The sequence below is a fragment of the Vigna umbellata genome, chromosome 4 (genome assembly GCF_029865625.1).
Source record: "Vigna umbellata cultivar VRB3 chromosome 4, Vumbellata_1.0, whole genome shotgun sequence".
Classification (NCBI taxonomy): Eukaryota; Viridiplantae; Streptophyta; class Magnoliopsida; order Fabales; family Fabaceae; genus Vigna; species Vigna umbellata.
In genome coordinates this window covers 42,045,721-42,064,770 of record NC_142168.1, presented here as the reverse complement: position 1 = coordinate 42,064,770, position 19,050 = coordinate 42,045,721, and the positions used below count along the sequence as shown (strand labels likewise).

The 19,050-nt window shown below is 38.8% G+C and overlaps 2 protein-coding genes across 2 annotated transcripts; one reads left to right on the top strand and one right to left on the bottom strand.

Annotated features, from left to right (window-relative positions):
- Nucleotides 1-9,654: 9,654 nt before the first annotated feature.
- On the bottom strand, nucleotides 9,655-10,824 carry LOC148200246 (uncharacterized). Its single transcript, XM_088112875.1, has one exon. It carries the CDS (start codon nucleotides 10,822-10,824, stop codon nucleotides 9,655-9,657), a length of 1,170 nt encoding a protein of 389 aa, XP_087969001.1.
- Nucleotides 10,825-11,794: 970 nt separating this feature from the next.
- On the top strand, nucleotides 11,795-17,272 carry LOC124845448 (lysine histidine transporter 1-like). The gene is made up of 8 exons (XM_047322551.2): nucleotides 11,795-11,944; nucleotides 14,379-14,530; nucleotides 14,826-15,209; nucleotides 15,385-15,778; nucleotides 16,202-16,307; nucleotides 16,404-16,495; nucleotides 16,753-16,821; nucleotides 16,912-17,272. Exons 1-8 carry the CDS (start codon nucleotides 11,885-11,887, stop codon nucleotides 17,008-17,010), a joined length of 1,356 nt encoding a protein of 451 aa, XP_047178507.1. The 5' UTR covers nucleotides 11,795-11,884; the 3' UTR covers nucleotides 17,011-17,272.
- The last annotated feature ends 1,778 nt before the right edge of the window (nucleotides 17,273-19,050 follow it).

The window sequence follows — 19,050 nt, the reverse complement described above, 5'->3', positions numbered from 1 at the left end:
GTCTATGAAAATAGTAGTTCATCAAAACCAAACATGTTGTTAAAGTTTTTTTTTCTTGTCTACTCTTAAGAGTGTTTTGACTTTTATTAGTTTAATCAACTAAGAACAATCAATCCAAGTTCTTATTACTGTTTTGGTTTGTAGGTATGGTTTTCTTAAAGTTTTGATGTTATTTTTCATCTCTTATATTTTCTTAGATTGTTATTGTTTGGAGAACCATTAACTATCAAACAAGGAAAAATAATTTGGGTTCTTTAATCATTTTGGAATTGTTTCATTGTGACTTTAGATGTAACCATTGATGCAATTGAATATAAATAATCAATTTGATGCGAAATATTAAATAATTTAAATAACCATTTTAAATCATTGTGTTATTCTTTTTTTACTTATTTTTTAGTGTTGATAAATATATTTGGAAAGAAGTAGAAATTCAATATATAAATGAAGTTGCAATATATGCTTAAAACACATTAGAATGTTTATTATTATTTTTTTATGATTTGATATCTTTTTTGTGAACTTTTTTGTTTTGTTTTGTTAGTATTTTATGAGTGTTGACCTAATGAATCGAATAAAATTTAAGTAATCGAATAAAATTCAAGTGATGACATTTATTGTAGGCACAAAGTATAATCCTAGTCCAACTAATTTCTCAAGTTGTGACTTGAAGTTTGAATTAGAGAAATGTCAAAAAAACCTCTCTTTCTTGGATCTCTTATCGTCCATGCAACAAGTGACCATTCAAACAATGAAAAATGAGTAATTTTAGATAATTTCTAGAAGTTCTTGTCTTAAGTGAGGAATCACATCGCATAAGAGATATTGAATGCTTAAACGACAAGAGTGAAATCTCTCCACTAAGAACATGTAGCTCTAGTGGTACCCTTTTTGCTCAAACTATATGATATGCTTCATGTGACATATGGTAACTCAAGCGAGAAAGAAACATAATTTCGTTATTCTCTAAAAAGATAACATTAATTGAGAAAATTTTGCTTAACCATTACTCTTGTTAGTGTTTATATGTTTTAATTTAATTATTTCAATATTGGTTGGTTTTCGATGTATATTGAGTAAAATGAAATTATTATTATGAATATTAAGTTATAATATCCAATGATACATTGAGTTATATAGATAAATATATCAAATAATAATAGTCGATAAATGTTTTTATTAACTAATAAGGGGATAAAGAGATTTATACACAATAAAATATATAATTTTTGTTGCATATATGAGGTTTATATCAAGGTGGATAAATCTCCTAAGATACTATATATTTATGACAAATATGAACTTAATCTTAGTCTTCCAAAAGTAATGATTTAATATATATATATATATATATATATATATATATATATATATATATATATATATATATATATATATATATATATATATATATGTTTTTGTTGATTATGTGAATTGACTTTGGTATGTTTGGTGTGTAAATATATGTTAACATGAATTTTAATATGTTTGAAATGTTAATAGGTAGTTCACCCCTCTTTTATTGATTTGTCTATAAATCTTATTTGGTCTCTCTTCCAGATAGTGAGGTTAGTAACTATTTCTTACATTTTTTGGTGCTTTTTCAATGTAGTCTTAAGTTAGATAATGAATCTGATAAATTATTACATTAAAGTCTTAATTTTACTTACTTATTTCTTTATCTTACATCTATGTTTATAGGTTTCAAAGTAAATTTTCAATTAGGGTTGATTCAAGAGTCTATAATGCATCATTTAAAAAAATACACAACCCATTCAAAATGTTAATGATTTTAATAAGTTACAATAATCAATACTACTTTATCCATTTAAAACTCATATATCTCGATTTTAATAATAATGATTTTAATAAAAAATAATGTATTTATTATATCTTTATTATCTTGTTATCATCATTTATAAAAGCTAATGAATTTATTGAATCTTACATATATTATCTTGTTATCTATCTATCTATATAGATATATATATATATATATATAGATATATATATATATAGATATATATATATATATATATATATATATATCTATATATATATATATGTTTCAGTAGGGGTGTGGAGGCCGAGATATAGATCTAACAAAACTGAACTGCTTCTTTTTATGCTCACCTTCACGATGCTTTCCTTCCTCTCTTTATGTTCTGTTCCTTAGGAAACGGTGGGCTGGGTACCTGCAAAGGCACTCCGACGCTCAAGTCAGAAAAGGAGTCACCTGAATCTTTTGGTTCAAAGTGATCAAGAATAAGAATAATTTCTCTCAGGGAAAAAACGTACCTTTTTTCTGGTGTGAAGGGTGTATTTAAAACAGTAAAATAAACTGTTACCTGGCAATCCGGTCAGTTATCGAAGTTTGACTGTGTAGAAGTTGTAACTGCTAGATCGTGTGCTGATACTGAGTCAATTACTTCCGTGATTCGCGGCGTTGGTTAGCTGATTGTGCGTAATTGTTTATCTGTAACTGCACGCTACGATATAGCGCTTGTATGTCGACCGTCTTGTGTGTCGACATGAATGGGTGACTTGTCGTGTGCGCGGTGCGAACGTTATGTCGCGACATTACTATTTGGTTGTCGAGGACCAAGTGATCGACAACACACCATCTTTAAGAAGGCCTCGTATTGGTTCAACTGTTACCAGGTCGCCCGAGTCACCAGTCGACCATTGGAGGATTGGGTATCCTATGGTACATGCCCCCCGAGTCCGAGTAAATGAGCATAGCGTCGATGGGCGAATTTACGAGAGGACGCTGAGTGATGCTACGCACCGTTTTAACGTTGTGATTTTTAGGGTTTTCCCGCTCTTTTAGGGAAGCGAGGAGACGCGAATTGGGAACCGTTAGATTAAAAAGAATCTTACGGTGCCTGACGATTAAACGGTTAGGGGAGCGAGGAGACGCGAATTGGGAACCGTTAGATTAAAGAGAATCCTACGGCGCCTGACGATTAAACGGTTTGTCTTCTTCAACACGATTCACAGGGGAATTAATTCACTTTTGCAGAAGAACAGAAACAGTGTGAACCGTGAGCGAGATTGCTGCCTCTGCATCTGCTGTGCTTACGCTGCTACAAGAATCAACCAGGTAACCCTAAAATCTCCTTCGTCTTAGTGTATTTACTGTTGATCATGGAAGGAAGGGGGCCGAGTACCGGTGGCGATACGCCGGGGCCGTCATCAACGACGGAATATCCTGAAATTACCACTATACCCTTCGGTAAGGAGGCTTTTATTTATGGAAACGTATGTGGTGAAGGTCCAGGGGGACGTGTAATATCTCCGATTAGCGGAGATGAATACGCTTGGGCGGCGCGTGAAGTGAAAGAACTTAGAAGTCAATTTAGGAGTAGGGCTGTAGTAACCAACTGGATTGAGAATAGTTGCGTGTTGAGAACCCTAGGGTACCAAACTTGTATAAAGTTGGTAGCTTGCCGGGATGATGAAAGGGTATGCTATGGTAGGGAGAATGCTGGTGATGAATTTTTTTATTGTTATGCTGCGTTGTTCTCCAATTTGTATGTAAGATTGTCGTTTACTACTTTTCAAATGGATGTTTTGCGCACCCTAAATGTCGCACCGAGTCAGTTGCATCCCAACAGTTGGGGGTATGTCCAAGCTTTTGCCGTAGTGTGTCGGGCGTTAGCGATTAGGCCCACTGTAGGTTTGTTCCTATACTTCTTTAGATGTCGACCGGTGGCCACGAAGGGATGGGTATCACTGATTTCGGAACCGGGTAATGCGCTACTAGAACTTTACTTGCAGTCGTACAGGGGGTTTAAGGAGAAGTTTTTTAAGGTGTCGATCACCGATGTTGGTCGAAGGTTCTTTTTCGATGGCGATGGGAATCCCAGATTTCCCTTATATTGGACGCAGGATCCTCTGAGGTTCACCTCGTGGTCTGAAGATAAGATGACGATTGAAGAGGTGGAGGCTTTGAGTGTGTTGACCTCGTTGCCACGCCCCTTCTCTTCTCGTCAGATTATAGATTGCCTCGAGTTTGATGATGCGGGGGCGAGGGTGTTTGGTATGTGTCTTTGCTTATCATTTTTGTAAATTGCTTTGTTGTTGCTGACTATTGTGAATATATTTCGGCTTTTACAGAGATAATGGGGAGAAAAGGAAATGGGAAAAGCTGGTTTCAGTCGATCGGAAATGAGAGGGCTGAAGTTAGTCGCCCGGGACCATCTGCTGGACAAACTGTAGGCCAACCACGTCTCCAAATGTCGTCATCCGAACCATTACCAGTGGTAGTGGCGGCTGCGACTAACGAGGCGCCTGCTGCCGAGGTGCCACTAGTTCGTAAAAGGAAAGGGAAGTCGGTCGACACTAGCCGCGAGGCCTCGAAGAAGAAGAAGAGGGAGGTAGCCGAGGAAACTGAGCGTCCTATCCCACTAGGGGTATGGGATCCCTCCTTCACGTTGGGTCATAAGGTGGATCTCAATATGGATATCTCGGAGAAAAAGGTGATCGAAAATATGAGTGAGCAAGAAATTGCCGACTACATGTTGGAGATGACAACACGGGCCCAGGCGTTGGCGTGGCATCTAGCTTACGCTTCTGATAGAGGTATGATGCGGGTTGAGTTGGAGAAGTTACGAACTCAACTGAAAGAGCTTACCGAGACTCATGCTGCTTGTGATGCCAAGCAGAGACGCTCGGAACGACTTCTGAAAGAGGCTGAGATATTATTAGACAATACCCGGGAAGCTGGTTTGACTCTCCAAAAGGAACGCGATCAAATGGCCAGCGAGCTGGAGCAAGCCAAGAGGGCAATGGTGGTACTGGCCCGAGAGAGAAACGAGTTGAAGGCCGAGGCCGTGGAAAGGAATGAGCTGGTAGAGGAGCTGAAAGATGCGATCATGATTGAACATACCAGGGGTTTCCGGAAGGCTTTAAGGCAGGTCGGTCACTTGCGTCAAGTGTCGACCAAAGGGAGCGGAATTCGACCCTCAGAAGGACGTGCACGAGGGTCAACTGAAACCTTTGAACGAGATCCCTGAAGACGCTGTCCTGGAGGGTGAAGAAGAAGAGGATGAGGAGGAGGTCGCCACTACTGAGAATGATGGCGCGGTCGACGTGGGTGAACCTGTCGCGCAAACTGGCGGAGATGTCGATGGCGACACTCATAATATTGTAATAGATTAGGATTTGTTATGGCCGTGTAAATATAAACATATTTGAACTTGAATTTGCTGAAAAGTTTAATGACTGCGAAAGTCGAACCGTATTGAATCTTGATCTTCTGTGTATGTTGGGCGTTTAACTTTGCCGAATTTGCAATTTATTTGCTGTAATGATTGCTAAGTATCCATGTTTGTCGAGTGTATTGATGATGCGATGTGGGACCGTTGAGGGGGATGGTTGAGTGGTGGGAGTACTGGGTGTTCAAGGGTGAACATCTACCAGTGGGAGTGTATCCCAATCGAACTGGGTGTTCAAGGGTGAACATCTACCAGTGGGAGTGTATCCCAAGCGAACTGGGTGTTCAAGGGTGAACATCTACCAGTGGGAGTGTAGCTCACTTTGTTTGTGTGCAAAAGTGCCCGAGATGGTGACCCTGGGACTCGACATGGTAGAAATAATAAATGACGCTAAGTATTAATCATTATGAAACGTGCTCTTTATTTGGAAACGGAATTAAGAAATGTTGTAAAAATAACCAACAAGAAATGAATGCTAACTGAAGTAGTATTTAAGATGAGTGGCATTCCAGGTATTGGGAACTGGTTGACCATCGAGGAGCTGTAGTCGATATGCACCGTTCGACATGTCCTCTACGACTCTAAAGGGTCCTTCCCAGTTAGCTGCAAGCTTGCCATGTGCTCGATTCTTCCTAGCCTCCCCCCGCTTTCGCCACACCAGATCTCCGCTTTTGAAGGCTCTGGGCTTGACCTTGGTGTTGTACCTTCGAGTCAGCATTCGCTTCTGCGCCTCGGCACGGATGGTAGCGATCTCTCGACGTTCAGGAAGGGTGTCGAGATTGGTTCGCAATTGTTCTTCATTAAGCGACATATCAGTGAGATGACGTCTCAATGAGGGCTCGCCCACCTCGACGGGGAGCATGGCATCAGTGCCGTAGGTTAAGTTGAATGGCGTGTCCCCTGTAGATCCATGGGGAGTACATCTGTATGCCCACAGAACCTCGGGTAGCTCCTCCACCCATAAACCTTTGGCTTCACCAAGTCGCTTCTTCAACTCTGTCAGAATGGCTTTGTTTGCGGCCTCGGCTTGGCCGTTTGTTTGAGGGTGTTCTACTGACGAGGTGACATGCTTGATGCCCAAATTGCTAAGGAAATCTTCCAATTTGCGTTCGATGAATTGGCGACCGTTGTCGGTGATGATCTTCTGGGGGAGACCGAACCGACAGATGAGGTGCCAAATAAATTTCTGCACTCGTTGGGCCCTGATAATGGACAACGGCTCTGCCTCTATCCATTTTGTGAAGTAGTCGACCGCCACGAGTAGGAACTTGTTTTGCGCCTTGGCGATCGGTAGTGGTCCAACTATGTCGAGACCCCACTGAGCGAACGGCCAAGGAGAGACAATGTTGTGCAAATCTTCGGGGGGTGCATGGATGTCGTGACCATGGGCCTGATAGGAGATGCACTTCTTGACAAATGTTTCACAATCGTGGTCTAGTGTAGGCCAGTAATATCCTGCGCGGAGAACACCTGCTCTCAAAGTTCTCTTGCCAGAGTGAAAGCCACATATCTCGGTGTGCAGCTCGCGTAGTACATAGTCTGCCTCGTCCTGTGATATGCATTTCAACAGAGGAGTGCTATGGCCGCGACGGTATAGGTCGTCACCTATATGTAGAAAACGTGCAATGCGTTTGGACTCAGCCACAGTAATGCTATCGCCCTTATCCTGCCTCTCCATGAGATCTTTGACCTTCTGCCGCCAGTCTGTTATGGGTGTCGACACATTGGTGACAAAAGCTTCCACCACAGGACGGTCGAGCGTCATCCTAATAATTGAGGATAACTGTGCTCGCTCCTTAGAATGAGTTAACTTAGACAAAAGATCCGCTCTTGTGTTTTGCTCCCTGGGTACATGGATGACACTAAACTCGACGAACTGTTGGAGTAAAGTCTGAACCTTGTGGAAATAGCGCAATAGTTGATTATCTTTGACTTGATAGGTTCCATTCACGTGGCTAACCACCAATTTCGAATCCATCCGACATTCTAAACGATCGACCGAGAACTCTCTGGCCAGGGATAGGCCAGCAATCAAGGCTTCGTACTCGGCCTGGTTGTTGCTAGCTGGAAATTTGAATATGATAGCCTGCTCTATGACCAAACCGTCCGGTCCTTCCAGGACGACACCGGCTCCGCCCCCCCTTTTGTCGGAGGAACCATCTACACCGAGTAACCACTTTGCAGTTGAGGCCTCGGGTGTAGGTACTAACTCAACTGCAAAATCGGCCAAATGTTGACCCTTAATGGACCCGCGTGGTTCGTAACGGAGTCCGAACTCTGACAGTTCCACGGACCAGGCAACCATCCGTCCTGCCAAGTCTGGTTTGCGGAGGATCTTGGCTATGGGGTGATCTGTGCGGACGACCACCTGGTGGCTCTGGAAATATGGTCGTAACCGACGAGAGGCCGTAAGTAGGGCCAAGGCAAATTTCTCAATCTGAGAATATCGTTCCTCAGCCCCTTGCAATGTGCGACTGATGAAATATATCAACTTAAGGGAGGGTGCTTCCTGTATCAAGGCGGCACTAACAGCATGTTGGGAAGCGGCAATATACAACTGTAAGTCTGACCTATCGTCTGGTCGAGCCATAATTGGAGGGCTGGTTAGGATGTGTTTGACAGTGTGGAATGCCATCTCACAATCATCGTCCCAGTGTTGAGTGGTGCCCTTTTTCAAATTCTTCAGAATGGGTTTGATGTGGTCAGCGAGTTTTGGAATGAATCGGGATAGAGCTGTGAGCCTACCCACCAAACGTTGTACTTCCCGTAAGGTTTTTGGAGAAGTCATGTCGAGTACCGCTTTGCACTTGTCTGGATTAGCTTCAATACCTCGACGTGTAAGCATGAAACCTAAGAATTTACCCGCGGGGACACCGAAAGTACACTTGGAAGGATTAAGGCGCATGCTGTACCGTCGTAGTTGGCCAAAAACTTCCTTCAAATCCTGCAGGTGTTGTTCCACAGAATTGCTGCGAATAACCATGTCGTCGACATATACATCCATGCATCGTCCTATCTGATGATGGAAGACTTTATCCATGAGGCGTTGATAAGTGGCTCCGGTGTTCTTCAATCCAAACGGCATAACTTCATAACAGTAGTTAGCGCGTTCAGTGATGAAGGCGGTCTTGCTCTGATCAGGCTCGTACATGGGGATCTGGTTGTATCCCGAATAGGCGTCGAGAAAGCTCAGTATCACATGACCCGAAGCTCCATCTACCAAGCGATCAATGCTAGGTAGGGGATACGAATCTTTGGGACATGCCTTGTTGAGATCTATGAAGTCAACACACATTCTCCACTGGTCGTTTGACTTTTTAACCATGACCACGTTCGACAGCCACGTAGTGTAAGTTAATTCCCGGATGAACTGGGCGTTCATCAACTTCTCGACCTCAACTTGAATGGCTTTGCGCTTCTCCTCCCCGAATCGTCGCTTCTTCTGGGCGACAGGTCGTGCCTCCCGGAAGATGGACAATTTGTGGGCCATGACCCCGGGATGAACTCCTGGCATGTCGGCGGCCGTCCATGCGAATAGATCTGCGTTGTTCCGCAGTATGTGTCCCAGATCGTGCTCTTCGCTAGAGGTAAGGTTTCCGCCTATGTTGGTGGTTTTAGACGCGTCATTCGTCAGGGAAAGGAGTTTGACCTCGCCCTGCGGATGCAGACGCTCGTCGACATTGGTTCGGGGGTCCAAGTCGACCGCCGTAGCCTCGGCTCCCTTCGCCCTTCTGGTTGGAACAAAGGGGGTGACTTTTAGCCCGGCCATATAACACTGTCGGGCTGTTCGTTGATCTGCTCTCACGGTACAAATGGTACCATGCTCTGTCGAGAACTTCATAGCGAGGTGGGGAGTAGAGACGATTGCCCCAAACGCATTTAGACAAGGTCGTCCTAGCAGGGCGTTGTACGACGTATTTGCCTCGACCAACAGGAATCGAACTCTAAGTTCCGGTGCCTCCCGGCTTGTGCCGAGCCGAGTTCGCAAGTCGAGGTATCCCCTGGTATCTACTCTTTCTCCTGAGAATCCTACAATTTGTTCATTGAATGGGGAGATGAGATCCTCAGATAGGTCCATTTTCTGAAAGGTGGACCAATACAAAATGTTGACCGAACTCCCCTGATCGACGAGGACTTTGCTGACATCATATCGAGCTATATTAGCTGTGATGACCATAGGATCATCATGATCGGGGTCGGGCACATGGAAGTCTGCGTTCGTGAACGTGATGTCGGGGAGTGACCGAGACTGTCGCTCGACCATGTGAACCGACTTCAACTGTCTCAAATGTCGCTTCCTGGCTGAAGCTGACACACCTCCACTGGCGAAGCCGCCCGATATGGTATCGATACGGCCTCGGACCGAGCGTTCTCTCTCTATCCGCCGAGGCGGACTGCGCGTTCGCCTGCTGTGTCGATCATCTCCAGGGGGAGATCATTGGGGGCTTCGCCTTGAAGGATCTCTTCGGCGAGGAGTCGCGGCTCTAGCGGAAACTCTATCCTTGATGTAGTTCTGAAGGTAACCCGCACGGATAAGTCTCTCCAGTTCGTCCTTTACCATGTTGCATTCCTCGGTGTCGTGCCCATGGTTCATGTGGAAGCGGCATGTTTTGCTGTTATCTGCGTTTTTTGGGGTGGCCTTCCGCCGCACTGTCAAGAGTTCGGCGTGCAAGGCCTCTTCAAGCACCCTCGCCCTTGGTGCGTTGAGGGTTGCGTAACGATCGTACTTAGGAGTCCACCCTGACTCTTTTCGGGGCGGTCGATCTGGTTTATAGTTATTGGTCGCTCGCTTTGCGGTCTTCTTGGCGTCGTGATTGGAGGTATCTTGTTGCTGCTTCTTCCGACAATTTCGGAGATCCTCGATGCGGATGAATTTTGCAATTGTGGATTGCAATTCTTCCATAGATGCTGGAGGGTCAGCATATAGTTGTTCTGCAAAATATCCTGGCCTTAAGCAGGAAGGTAGATTGCTGATAATGAAGGTGTGATTGATATCCTTCACACGTCGGGCCGTCTCGTTGTACCGTTGCATGAACGCTTTCAGTGTTTCATCCTTTTCCTGTTTGGTATTTACCAACTCAGCGGCCGTCATCTCCGGTTTTCTGTTGGTTGCGTACTGTTTTCTGAATAGGGTTTCAATTGTCGCAAAACAGTCTACAGAATTCCGTGGAAGAGTGTGAAACCACTCCAAGGCCTCATCCTTGAGGGATAAGGAGAAAGCTCTGCAGATGACAGGGTCGTTATCTGTGTAGAATGCCATGGCGTCTACGAAGTTGCGTAGGTGATTGTCGGGATCGGCGGAGCCATCATAACGTTCTAATGTTGGGGGAGGTTTGTTCGGCATGTGCGCTTGCATGATGGCCTCTGTGAACGGAAGTAGATTGGTGAGGCGCATAGAAGTAGGCCCTTTCCTCCCCCCGCCAGAAGGGTGAGATGGTCCTCCATGGTGATTGGAGTCAGACTCTTCTTGGCGTTGTGCCCTTAGTGCCGCCAGCTCCTCAGCCTGCTTGCGGTGGAGTTCCTGCTGCTCCCGTATAGTTTGTGCTTGTGCCTCGATCTGAGCTTGTAGTTGTTGGATTAAATCACGAGTGTTGAAGTCTTCCATAGCTCCGGTGGTCGTAATTGGGACGTTAAATCTCGGGCCCCACGGTGGGCGCCAAAATGTTTCAGTAGGGGTGTGGAGGCCGAGATATAGACCTAACAAAACTGAACTGCTTCTTTTTATGCTCACCTTCACGATGCTTTCCTTCCTCTCTTTATGTTCTGTTCCTTAGGAAACGGTGGGCTGGGTACCTGCAAAGGCACTCCGACGCTCAAGTCAGAAAAGGAGTCACCTGAATCTTTTGGTTCAAAGTGATCAAGAATAAGAATAATTTCTCTCAGGGAAAAAACGTATATTTTTTCTGGTGTGAAGGGTGTATTTAAAACAGTAAAATAAACCGTTACCTGGCAATCCGATCAGTTATCGAAGTTTGACTGTGTAGAAGTTGTAACTGCTAGATCGTGTGCTGATACTGAGTCAATTACTTCCGTGATTCGCGGCGTTGGTTAGCTGATTGTGCGTAACTGTTTATCTGTAACTGCACGCTACGATATAGCGCTTGTATGTCGACCGTCTTGTGTGTCGACATGAATGGGTGACTTGTCGTGTGCGCGGTGCGAACGTTATGTCGCGACATTACTATTTGGTTGTCGAGGACCAAGTGATCGACAACACACCATCTTTAAGAAGGCCTCGTATTGGTTCAACTGTTACCAGGTCGCCCGAGTCACCGGTCGACCATTGGAGGATTGGGTATCCTATGGTACAATATATATAGATATAATTTTATTTTACACAAACTTAAATATGTGAAAAATTGTACTTATTCATTACTAAATATTTCTCTTTTTTATTCGATTTCCGTACTTGCTCATCTAGAAATTCTTCATTTGTGTAAAGTAAGATTAATATTTATTTATTTATTTATTAGTCTGTATCATTATCTGTCTTTTCGATTCTTTTGTTTTGTGTGATATTCTCGTCTATAAATACCCACGCATTCCCGTATTTGAAAATGAGAGCAACCCTTTGTTTTTTGCTCTAATAAACTAACTTGGAACACAGTTTGTTTTGTTGTCTGTCCTCTGTTTTGCAAAGCTTCTGGGAATCTCATTCTGCAGCCATGGGAAGTGTGGAAATCGAACCAACAAACGGTCACACCTCTGCTCCTCACAGAAATACAGTCAGTTTCTCTCTCTCTCTCTCTCTCTCTCTCTCCAATTTATGATATGGTAAAACAATTGTTGGAGTTTCATCACACTTTCTAAATCAAACACTACGTACCAATTCTATCTCTGTTCTTCACCATATCTCACCATGTACTCTGTTTCATCTTTCCTCTCTGCAATTGCTTTTCCAATCTTCATCCTCCCTTTACTTGTTCTGTATATGCTTGGATTAATGTTTGCAAGTTAAGTTTCTCAGACAAAAATCTCACTTCTGTAAAACCGACTTTTCTGATGACAAAACATTAATGTGCCCTTTTCTCTCCATCACTTTCAAATGCCTACACTTCTTTAGAGGTTGCTTATTTTGTTTACTAAGCATATACGTGTTTTTGAAAATTTTGCATTAACTAAAATTAACAACAACTTATAATATATAATTATATTTAATTTTATAAAAGCTGAGTTATCCTAAACTTTAATACCAAATTAAAATTTATTTTTATCTAAAATTTTCATATATTTTAATTTTTAATTTTTAAAAATAAATTAATATAATCATTTTGATTAAATTACATTGAAAAAATTTTAACTTATCAAATATTTTTTATATTAATACATTAAAAAAGATTTAACTTAATTAAATTTTAAATAATATATTTTACTTTTAAGTTTGAAAATCAAAATATATCAATATTTTAGTCAGATAATTTTTAATTTTATATTAAATTTAAAAAAAAAATTAATCAAAATTATATATTTTAGTTAATATTTAGATTTATCATCATCTTAATTGATAAAGAAATGTGGAAATGTTTTGTATCAATAATTAGAGAATATATATATATATATATATATATATATATATATATATATATATATATATAATTTTATTATGTGTATGAACATTTTAATTTTAGAGATTTTGTGAATGATTTATGATTTATGTGAGAGAAAATTAGTATTCGAGTGCAATTAATCTCTATCGTGTGAACTAAGGAAACTTTATGATGCTAGATGCAGTTGTTTTCCAAACACGCAGTTGAAAAGTGCCATGATTTGTTTGTTTTGTTTTCTTTTTCCTTTTTGACCTCTTATCACCTATTGATATTTAAAAAAAAAGTATAATTAATTTAACTATTGTTTTTACCAGCTGAGTCATGCGTTTGTGTTTTATGGTCTTGTAGTTTAATTTTTTGTTTAATAAACAGGTTTTCACAATATCCTACTACAAATTTGGTGACTTGATTGTAAAGACGTCACAACGTTGGATTAAAAGACTGTAAACCAAACCTTGTTTTGAGTGCTAAAACACCACCTTATCACAATATTCCCACACAAAACTGTTGTTACTATTGTTGTAATGATGACTTTATAAAAAAACAACATTGAAAAGATATTCCTTAAATAATTCAAAGTCATACGTGTGCTCAAGCCTCAAAAGTCATAATTGGCATACCCAAAACCAAACCAAAAATAGAATTATATATTAAAGATGGAGTGATTAGGTTGCTTATTTGAGTATGGTTTAAATGATACCCATTTTATTATCTGCAAAAATTAAACACAAACCATTGACTTATAGTTTCACAATTTTATAGTCCTTTTATTGAAGAATATATATATATATATATATATATATATATATATATATATATTCAAAGTTTATAATAAATATATCTAAAATTCTTTTAGTACGAAATTTAATTGCTTTTATTAATGGATAAGTACTAATAAGAATAACAAAAGTTGTAGCCATGTATGTATATATATATATATATGTATATATATATATATATATGTATATATATATATATATGTATATATATATATATGTATATATATATATATGCATATAATTTTATAAAGTACCTTTTTTATGAAGACTTTTGAAATTAAAATCATTTATAAAGAGATAATTTCAGTTAAAAGTTACTGTTGAATTTATTTTTTAAAAAAAGTAAATTTATTTGTACTAGTATTATGAAACAATTTTATTTAAATTATTTTTTAACAATAATTTTTATTTAAATTTATATTTCAAAAATAAATTTTTAAGTAATTTTATTTAAAAATATCTAAGAATATCCATAAATATATGATTGAGTAAATAATGATATACATGTATGTCTTAATTGAGTACACGATAATATCATAGCCGCCTAACCTAAAGTTTAACATGTGAAATTCTTGGATATTTTTCTCTTTAGATAGGTTGAAAGGTGTAAAATTAGTATTCCTTATAGAATAAACCCTTTATAAATGGCAGCAAAAACATTGAACATTCTTTATGTTGAATAAACCATAGTCCCCATAACATTTTTTTTTCTTCACACTTTCTTGCATTCACACTTTTAGCATATAGACCCTCGATTGAGTGAGTTTATGCATTACAGTATATGAAGGTTGAAAATAGAAGGTGATTTGATTTGTTGTTTGCTGATAAAATAGGAAAAATCAGAGAGAGAGAAGAAAATTGAGGATTGGCTTCCAATTACTTCTAAAAGGAATGGAAAATGGTGGTATTCAGCTTTCCACAATGTCACTGCCATGGTTGGAGCTGGTGTTCTGGGTCTTCCTTATGCCATGTCTGAGCTTGGATGGTATGTTTCAAACCCTAATTGAATTGCACCTTTAGTAATTCAATTCATTATTATTTAGTAACAAAACACCTTTAAGATTGAAGGGAATCTAACTTGGACGGTTGATGATTTGAATACTATGTGTGAATTGTTATAAACTCATGTGTTAACTTGGGTGAATTGTTATAAATTCTGCGACATAAATTTAACTCCTTATGATGAAAGTGAGCTTCTGAACAGAGTGCAGAACAAAGAACCAATTTTGTAAATTGTGTTTGTTGATTTGAGAATCAAAATGTTGTATCTTATTACACAGGGGTCCCGGTGTGGCAATACTTGTACTCTCATGGATCATCACCTTGTACACATTATGGCAAATGGTTGAGATGCATGAAATGGTTCCAGGGAAAAGGTTTGACAGGTACCATGAACTGGGTCAGTATGCATTCGGCGAAAAGCTTGGCCTCTACATTGTGGTGCCTCAACAGCTTGTGGTTGAAATTGGGGTTAACATTGTGTACATGGTCACTGGAGGAACATCATTGCAGAAGTTCCATGACACTGTGTGTTCAGACTGCAAAAAGATCAAATTAACCTTTTTTATTATGATCTTTGCCTCTGTTCACTTTGTCCTATCCCATCTCCCTGATTTCAACTCCATTACTGGTGTATCCTTGGCAGCTGCAGTCATGTCCTTAAGGTATATATTCTTTTCATTATGGCCACAAATTTATTGGTTACATTTTAGTAGTCATGATACTATTACTCATCTTTGAGAACTGTGAACCAGTTTAGTTCTGTTGGTGGAATGAGAACAACAGTGAAATACTAATGATCATGATGATTTGGTCTTCATTGTTTGCATTTTTCTGCAGTTACTCTACAATTGCTTGGGCAGCCAGTGTAGACAAGGGTGTTCAAGAAAATGTGCAATATGGTTACAAAGCTCAGAGTACTGCAGGGACAGTGTTTAACTTCTTTAATGCTCTTGGCACTGTGGCTTTTGCCTATGCTGGGCACAATGTGGTGTTGGAAATCCAAGCCACAATCCCATCCACACCTGAGAAACCATCCAAGGTTCCTATGTGGAGAGGAGTGGTTGTTGCCTACATAGTTGTGGCTGTATGTTACTTCCCAGTGGCTCTTATTGGCTACTGGATGTTTGGCAATGAGGTTGATTCTGACATCCTCCTCTCTTTGGAGAAACCAGCATGGCTCATTGCAATGGCTAACTTGTTTGTTGTTATTCATGTGATTGGAAGCTATCAGGTAAAGTACAATTTCTCTCATGTTTCATGTTGTCAGAAATATTTTTACTGGAATAGGCTAAGGAAATTGACCACTTTTGATGTATGACTTATCAAGAGATCATTGCACCACTTCCTGGGTTTTTCTTTTGTAGAATGTCACTGAACTTTCTCATTTCAACTCATGCTTTGGATTTCTAAATGTCTCTAATTCAAATATGATTTGAGTTTTACTACAGAGTTCAACTACAATAAAATATATTTGTCTCATCTATTTATCTCAATACATTTTTCGTGTCCCTAGCTTGACCAAAACTTAAATTTACAAGTTACACAAAGATTGAAAGTGATCATAAGCAAAAATTCCAATGATTTTTCCTCTTTCTGGTTGATTCTAAAGAAACTAAAACTACCCAAATTGCTAACTTTGTGACTGTTGTTGTAGATTTATGCAATGCCAGTGTTTGACATGATTGAGACTGTGATGGTGAAGAAGTTGAATTTTGAACCAAGCACAATACTTCGTTTTGTCGTAAGGAATGTATATGTGGGTAAGTAATGTACATGTCCTTAATATCCACTTATGGATTTCATTTGGCTATGTGCATTGATATTAATATATCCTCTTTTCATTTTTTTTTTTTCAGCATTCACAATGTTCATTGCTATCACCTTTCCATTTTTCGATGGACTCCTAGGATTTTTTGGAGGGTTTGCTTTTGCTCCAACAACATACTTTGTAAGTCATGAATCATTATATATCTCAATTCATTAATTCTCTTTGAGAATAAATTACTTTATTTCAATAGAGAACTTACAAATATTCTTTTTCTTATTAGTTTCTACATAATTGAAGTTTTACTTTATGTATAAATTAGTTTTAACTTTATAAATCTTATTATTTTCAGCATTTTATGGAAGATTTATTCAAATACATAACTAATTGTTTACGAGATTACTGTAATTGTGTTTAACAGTTTGGTTTTCTTATTGTAGCTCCCATGTATCATGTGGCTTGTAATCCACAAACCAAGGAGATTCAGCTTGTCTTGGTTCGCTAACTGGGTATATTTGAAATAACTTTTGTTTCATATATTCTCCTTTAAAAAATAATTTCAATTTAAGCCAAGATTAATCTTGCTCCTGTTGTTACAGATCTGCATTTTTCTTGGCCTGTGCTTGATGATTTTATCACCAATTGGAGGATTGAGGACAATTATAATCAAAGCCAAGACCTACGAATTTTACTCTTGAACACTTTCCCCTCTTGACTTGGTCATGGAAAGGTATCAGTGGAGCCTAGATTTTCTACGAGTTTTTATATTGTCCCTTTAATGATTTTCAAAATATACTGATATTGGAATGTAAAAAAAAAGTTCTAATATATTTTAAAGTATATAAAATCAATGTTTATTAATGTATTTTAAAGATTCAACACAGAGATAACAGTAAAACCTCGAGAGATAGTCCAAAATTGTTAGCATATTAATAAGAGAAGTGAAGGATTATTATCTTAGGTAACTGTTTATTTGACCATTGCAAAGAGTTGCTTGTATAGACAGTATTGTGTGTTGGTGGTGGAAGAGAGAATTTTCTCCATGGAATTAATCAAATGAAAGTGAAATTTCTAAATGTTTTTTCCTTTGTAATCTTTATTATAGCAATGCATATCATTTTTGTCTTACTCTCAATTTCAAAATATATGGTTATTTTAAATTATGTAACCTAAATTATAATTATGAATTACATATTTTAGTATCTCCTATGACAATTCTAAATCAGTAATCTTAAATATATTTTGGACAGTTCCAATTTAGATAATTAAAGAAGAAATTGTGAAGTTGAAGAAGAAAAATCCTAATAGCCTGTGTTTATTTTTTATTATAAGTTATTTTGAATATAAAATAAGTGAATAAATGAAATGAGATAATAAAAATGACTCACTACTATATTTTGAAAAATGATCTTTGGTAGAAATTGAGAATGAGAATAAAGGTTTCTAAATATAAAAGTTAAAAAAAGTGGAGATTGAAAAAAATAGGAACTTATAAGCTAAAAGTTTACATGTGAAAGCAATTACAATGATAAGCAATTAAAAAACATTACGAGCTAGTTATATAAATTGTTTCACCAAATAATACTGGTTTGCTCACTTAAATTTTGAGTTGGGAAAAAAGGTGGTAAAAGGTTATTTGTTAGTGTAAATGCGTCAGAAGTTGGTGCACATATTACAATGATAACAAATATGGGTAATGATAGATTGACACTACTTTTATAACATTTTGACACTTTCACGAGGTAATTGGTCTAATTGGTATTTTTTTTAAAAGTAAAAATAAGTGAGGTAGAAAGCTCATTCAGGATATTTGGTTTTGCAATTTCGTGTGAAAGGTTTGAAAGTGTATTTTTGATCTTACACATCGTTATTAAAGGAGCTATGTTCATCTAATCACCATTTTGTCGTTGTTTGTGGCGAGTTTCATAGTTTCATTTCATGTTGTGGGTGTTTGTATTTGCCTTTTAATTTAGGTTTTCAATCCTATTTTCACAACGTCGATGGTGTAACATTCCAAATCTCAAAAATACAGTAGCAAACCATATCATAGAAATAATTACAATTAGTAATATATCAATTCAGTCTTACACTAATCAACGCAAGTTCATGGTCGAACGGTCTTACATAAAGATTAACATGACCGAACGGTTTACAAAAGATCCTACCGAACGGTCAGATAAAATCAAAAGAGGAGGTGACCGAACGATCACCTCACAATAAAACTACCATCTACTAACCGAACGTTCATACTGCTCGGTCTTCACTTCCACTTCTATCAAATTTTCTTCTTCCAGCGCATCTTTCAACAGCGCGTCTCCTTCTGCTCACATCCACACGGATGATCATTGCAACGACAAGACGAACGTACAAAACGAGACAACACAATAAAACACAAGGTAAGCTTATGTAATTTAATTTCAAGCATACACATACACTTCAAACAATCAAACGCACAAGGCAAATTCAACATTCGTAACATACAAATCCTATTATTAGACTGACTTCCGGATTGTATGAAATTTGTGTAGCTACGACGTTCGTGCACCCGGGTGATGTAGTAACTGGAATACTCACATCAGCTGCCACCCGAGGTTAGTCCTATCTGTCCAAAGTACCCCTAAGGACTAGGACCTCCTGTCGTTCCCACGCATGACCTACCCTCCTCTACGTGAGGACGAGTACTCACGGAACATCAGGATAAACCGCCAACTAAGCATTACCATATTCATACTTTACCA

Coding starts and splice junctions, on each gene's coding strand:
- LOC148200246 (XM_088112875.1), bottom strand. CDS start 10,824: ATGGAAGACTTCAACACTCGTGATTTAATCCAACAACTACAAGCTCAG.
- LOC124845448 (XM_047322551.2), top strand. CDS start 11,885: ATGGGAAGTGTGGAAATCGAACCAACAAACGGTCACACCTCTGCTCCT. Junction 16,496..16,752: donor TTGCTCCAACAACATACTTT/GTAAGTCATGAA, acceptor TTCTTATTGTAG/CTCCCATGTATCATGTGGCT. Junction 16,822..16,911: donor TGTCTTGGTTCGCTAACTGG/GTATATTTGAAA, acceptor CTGTTGTTACAG/ATCTGCATTTTTCTTGGCCT.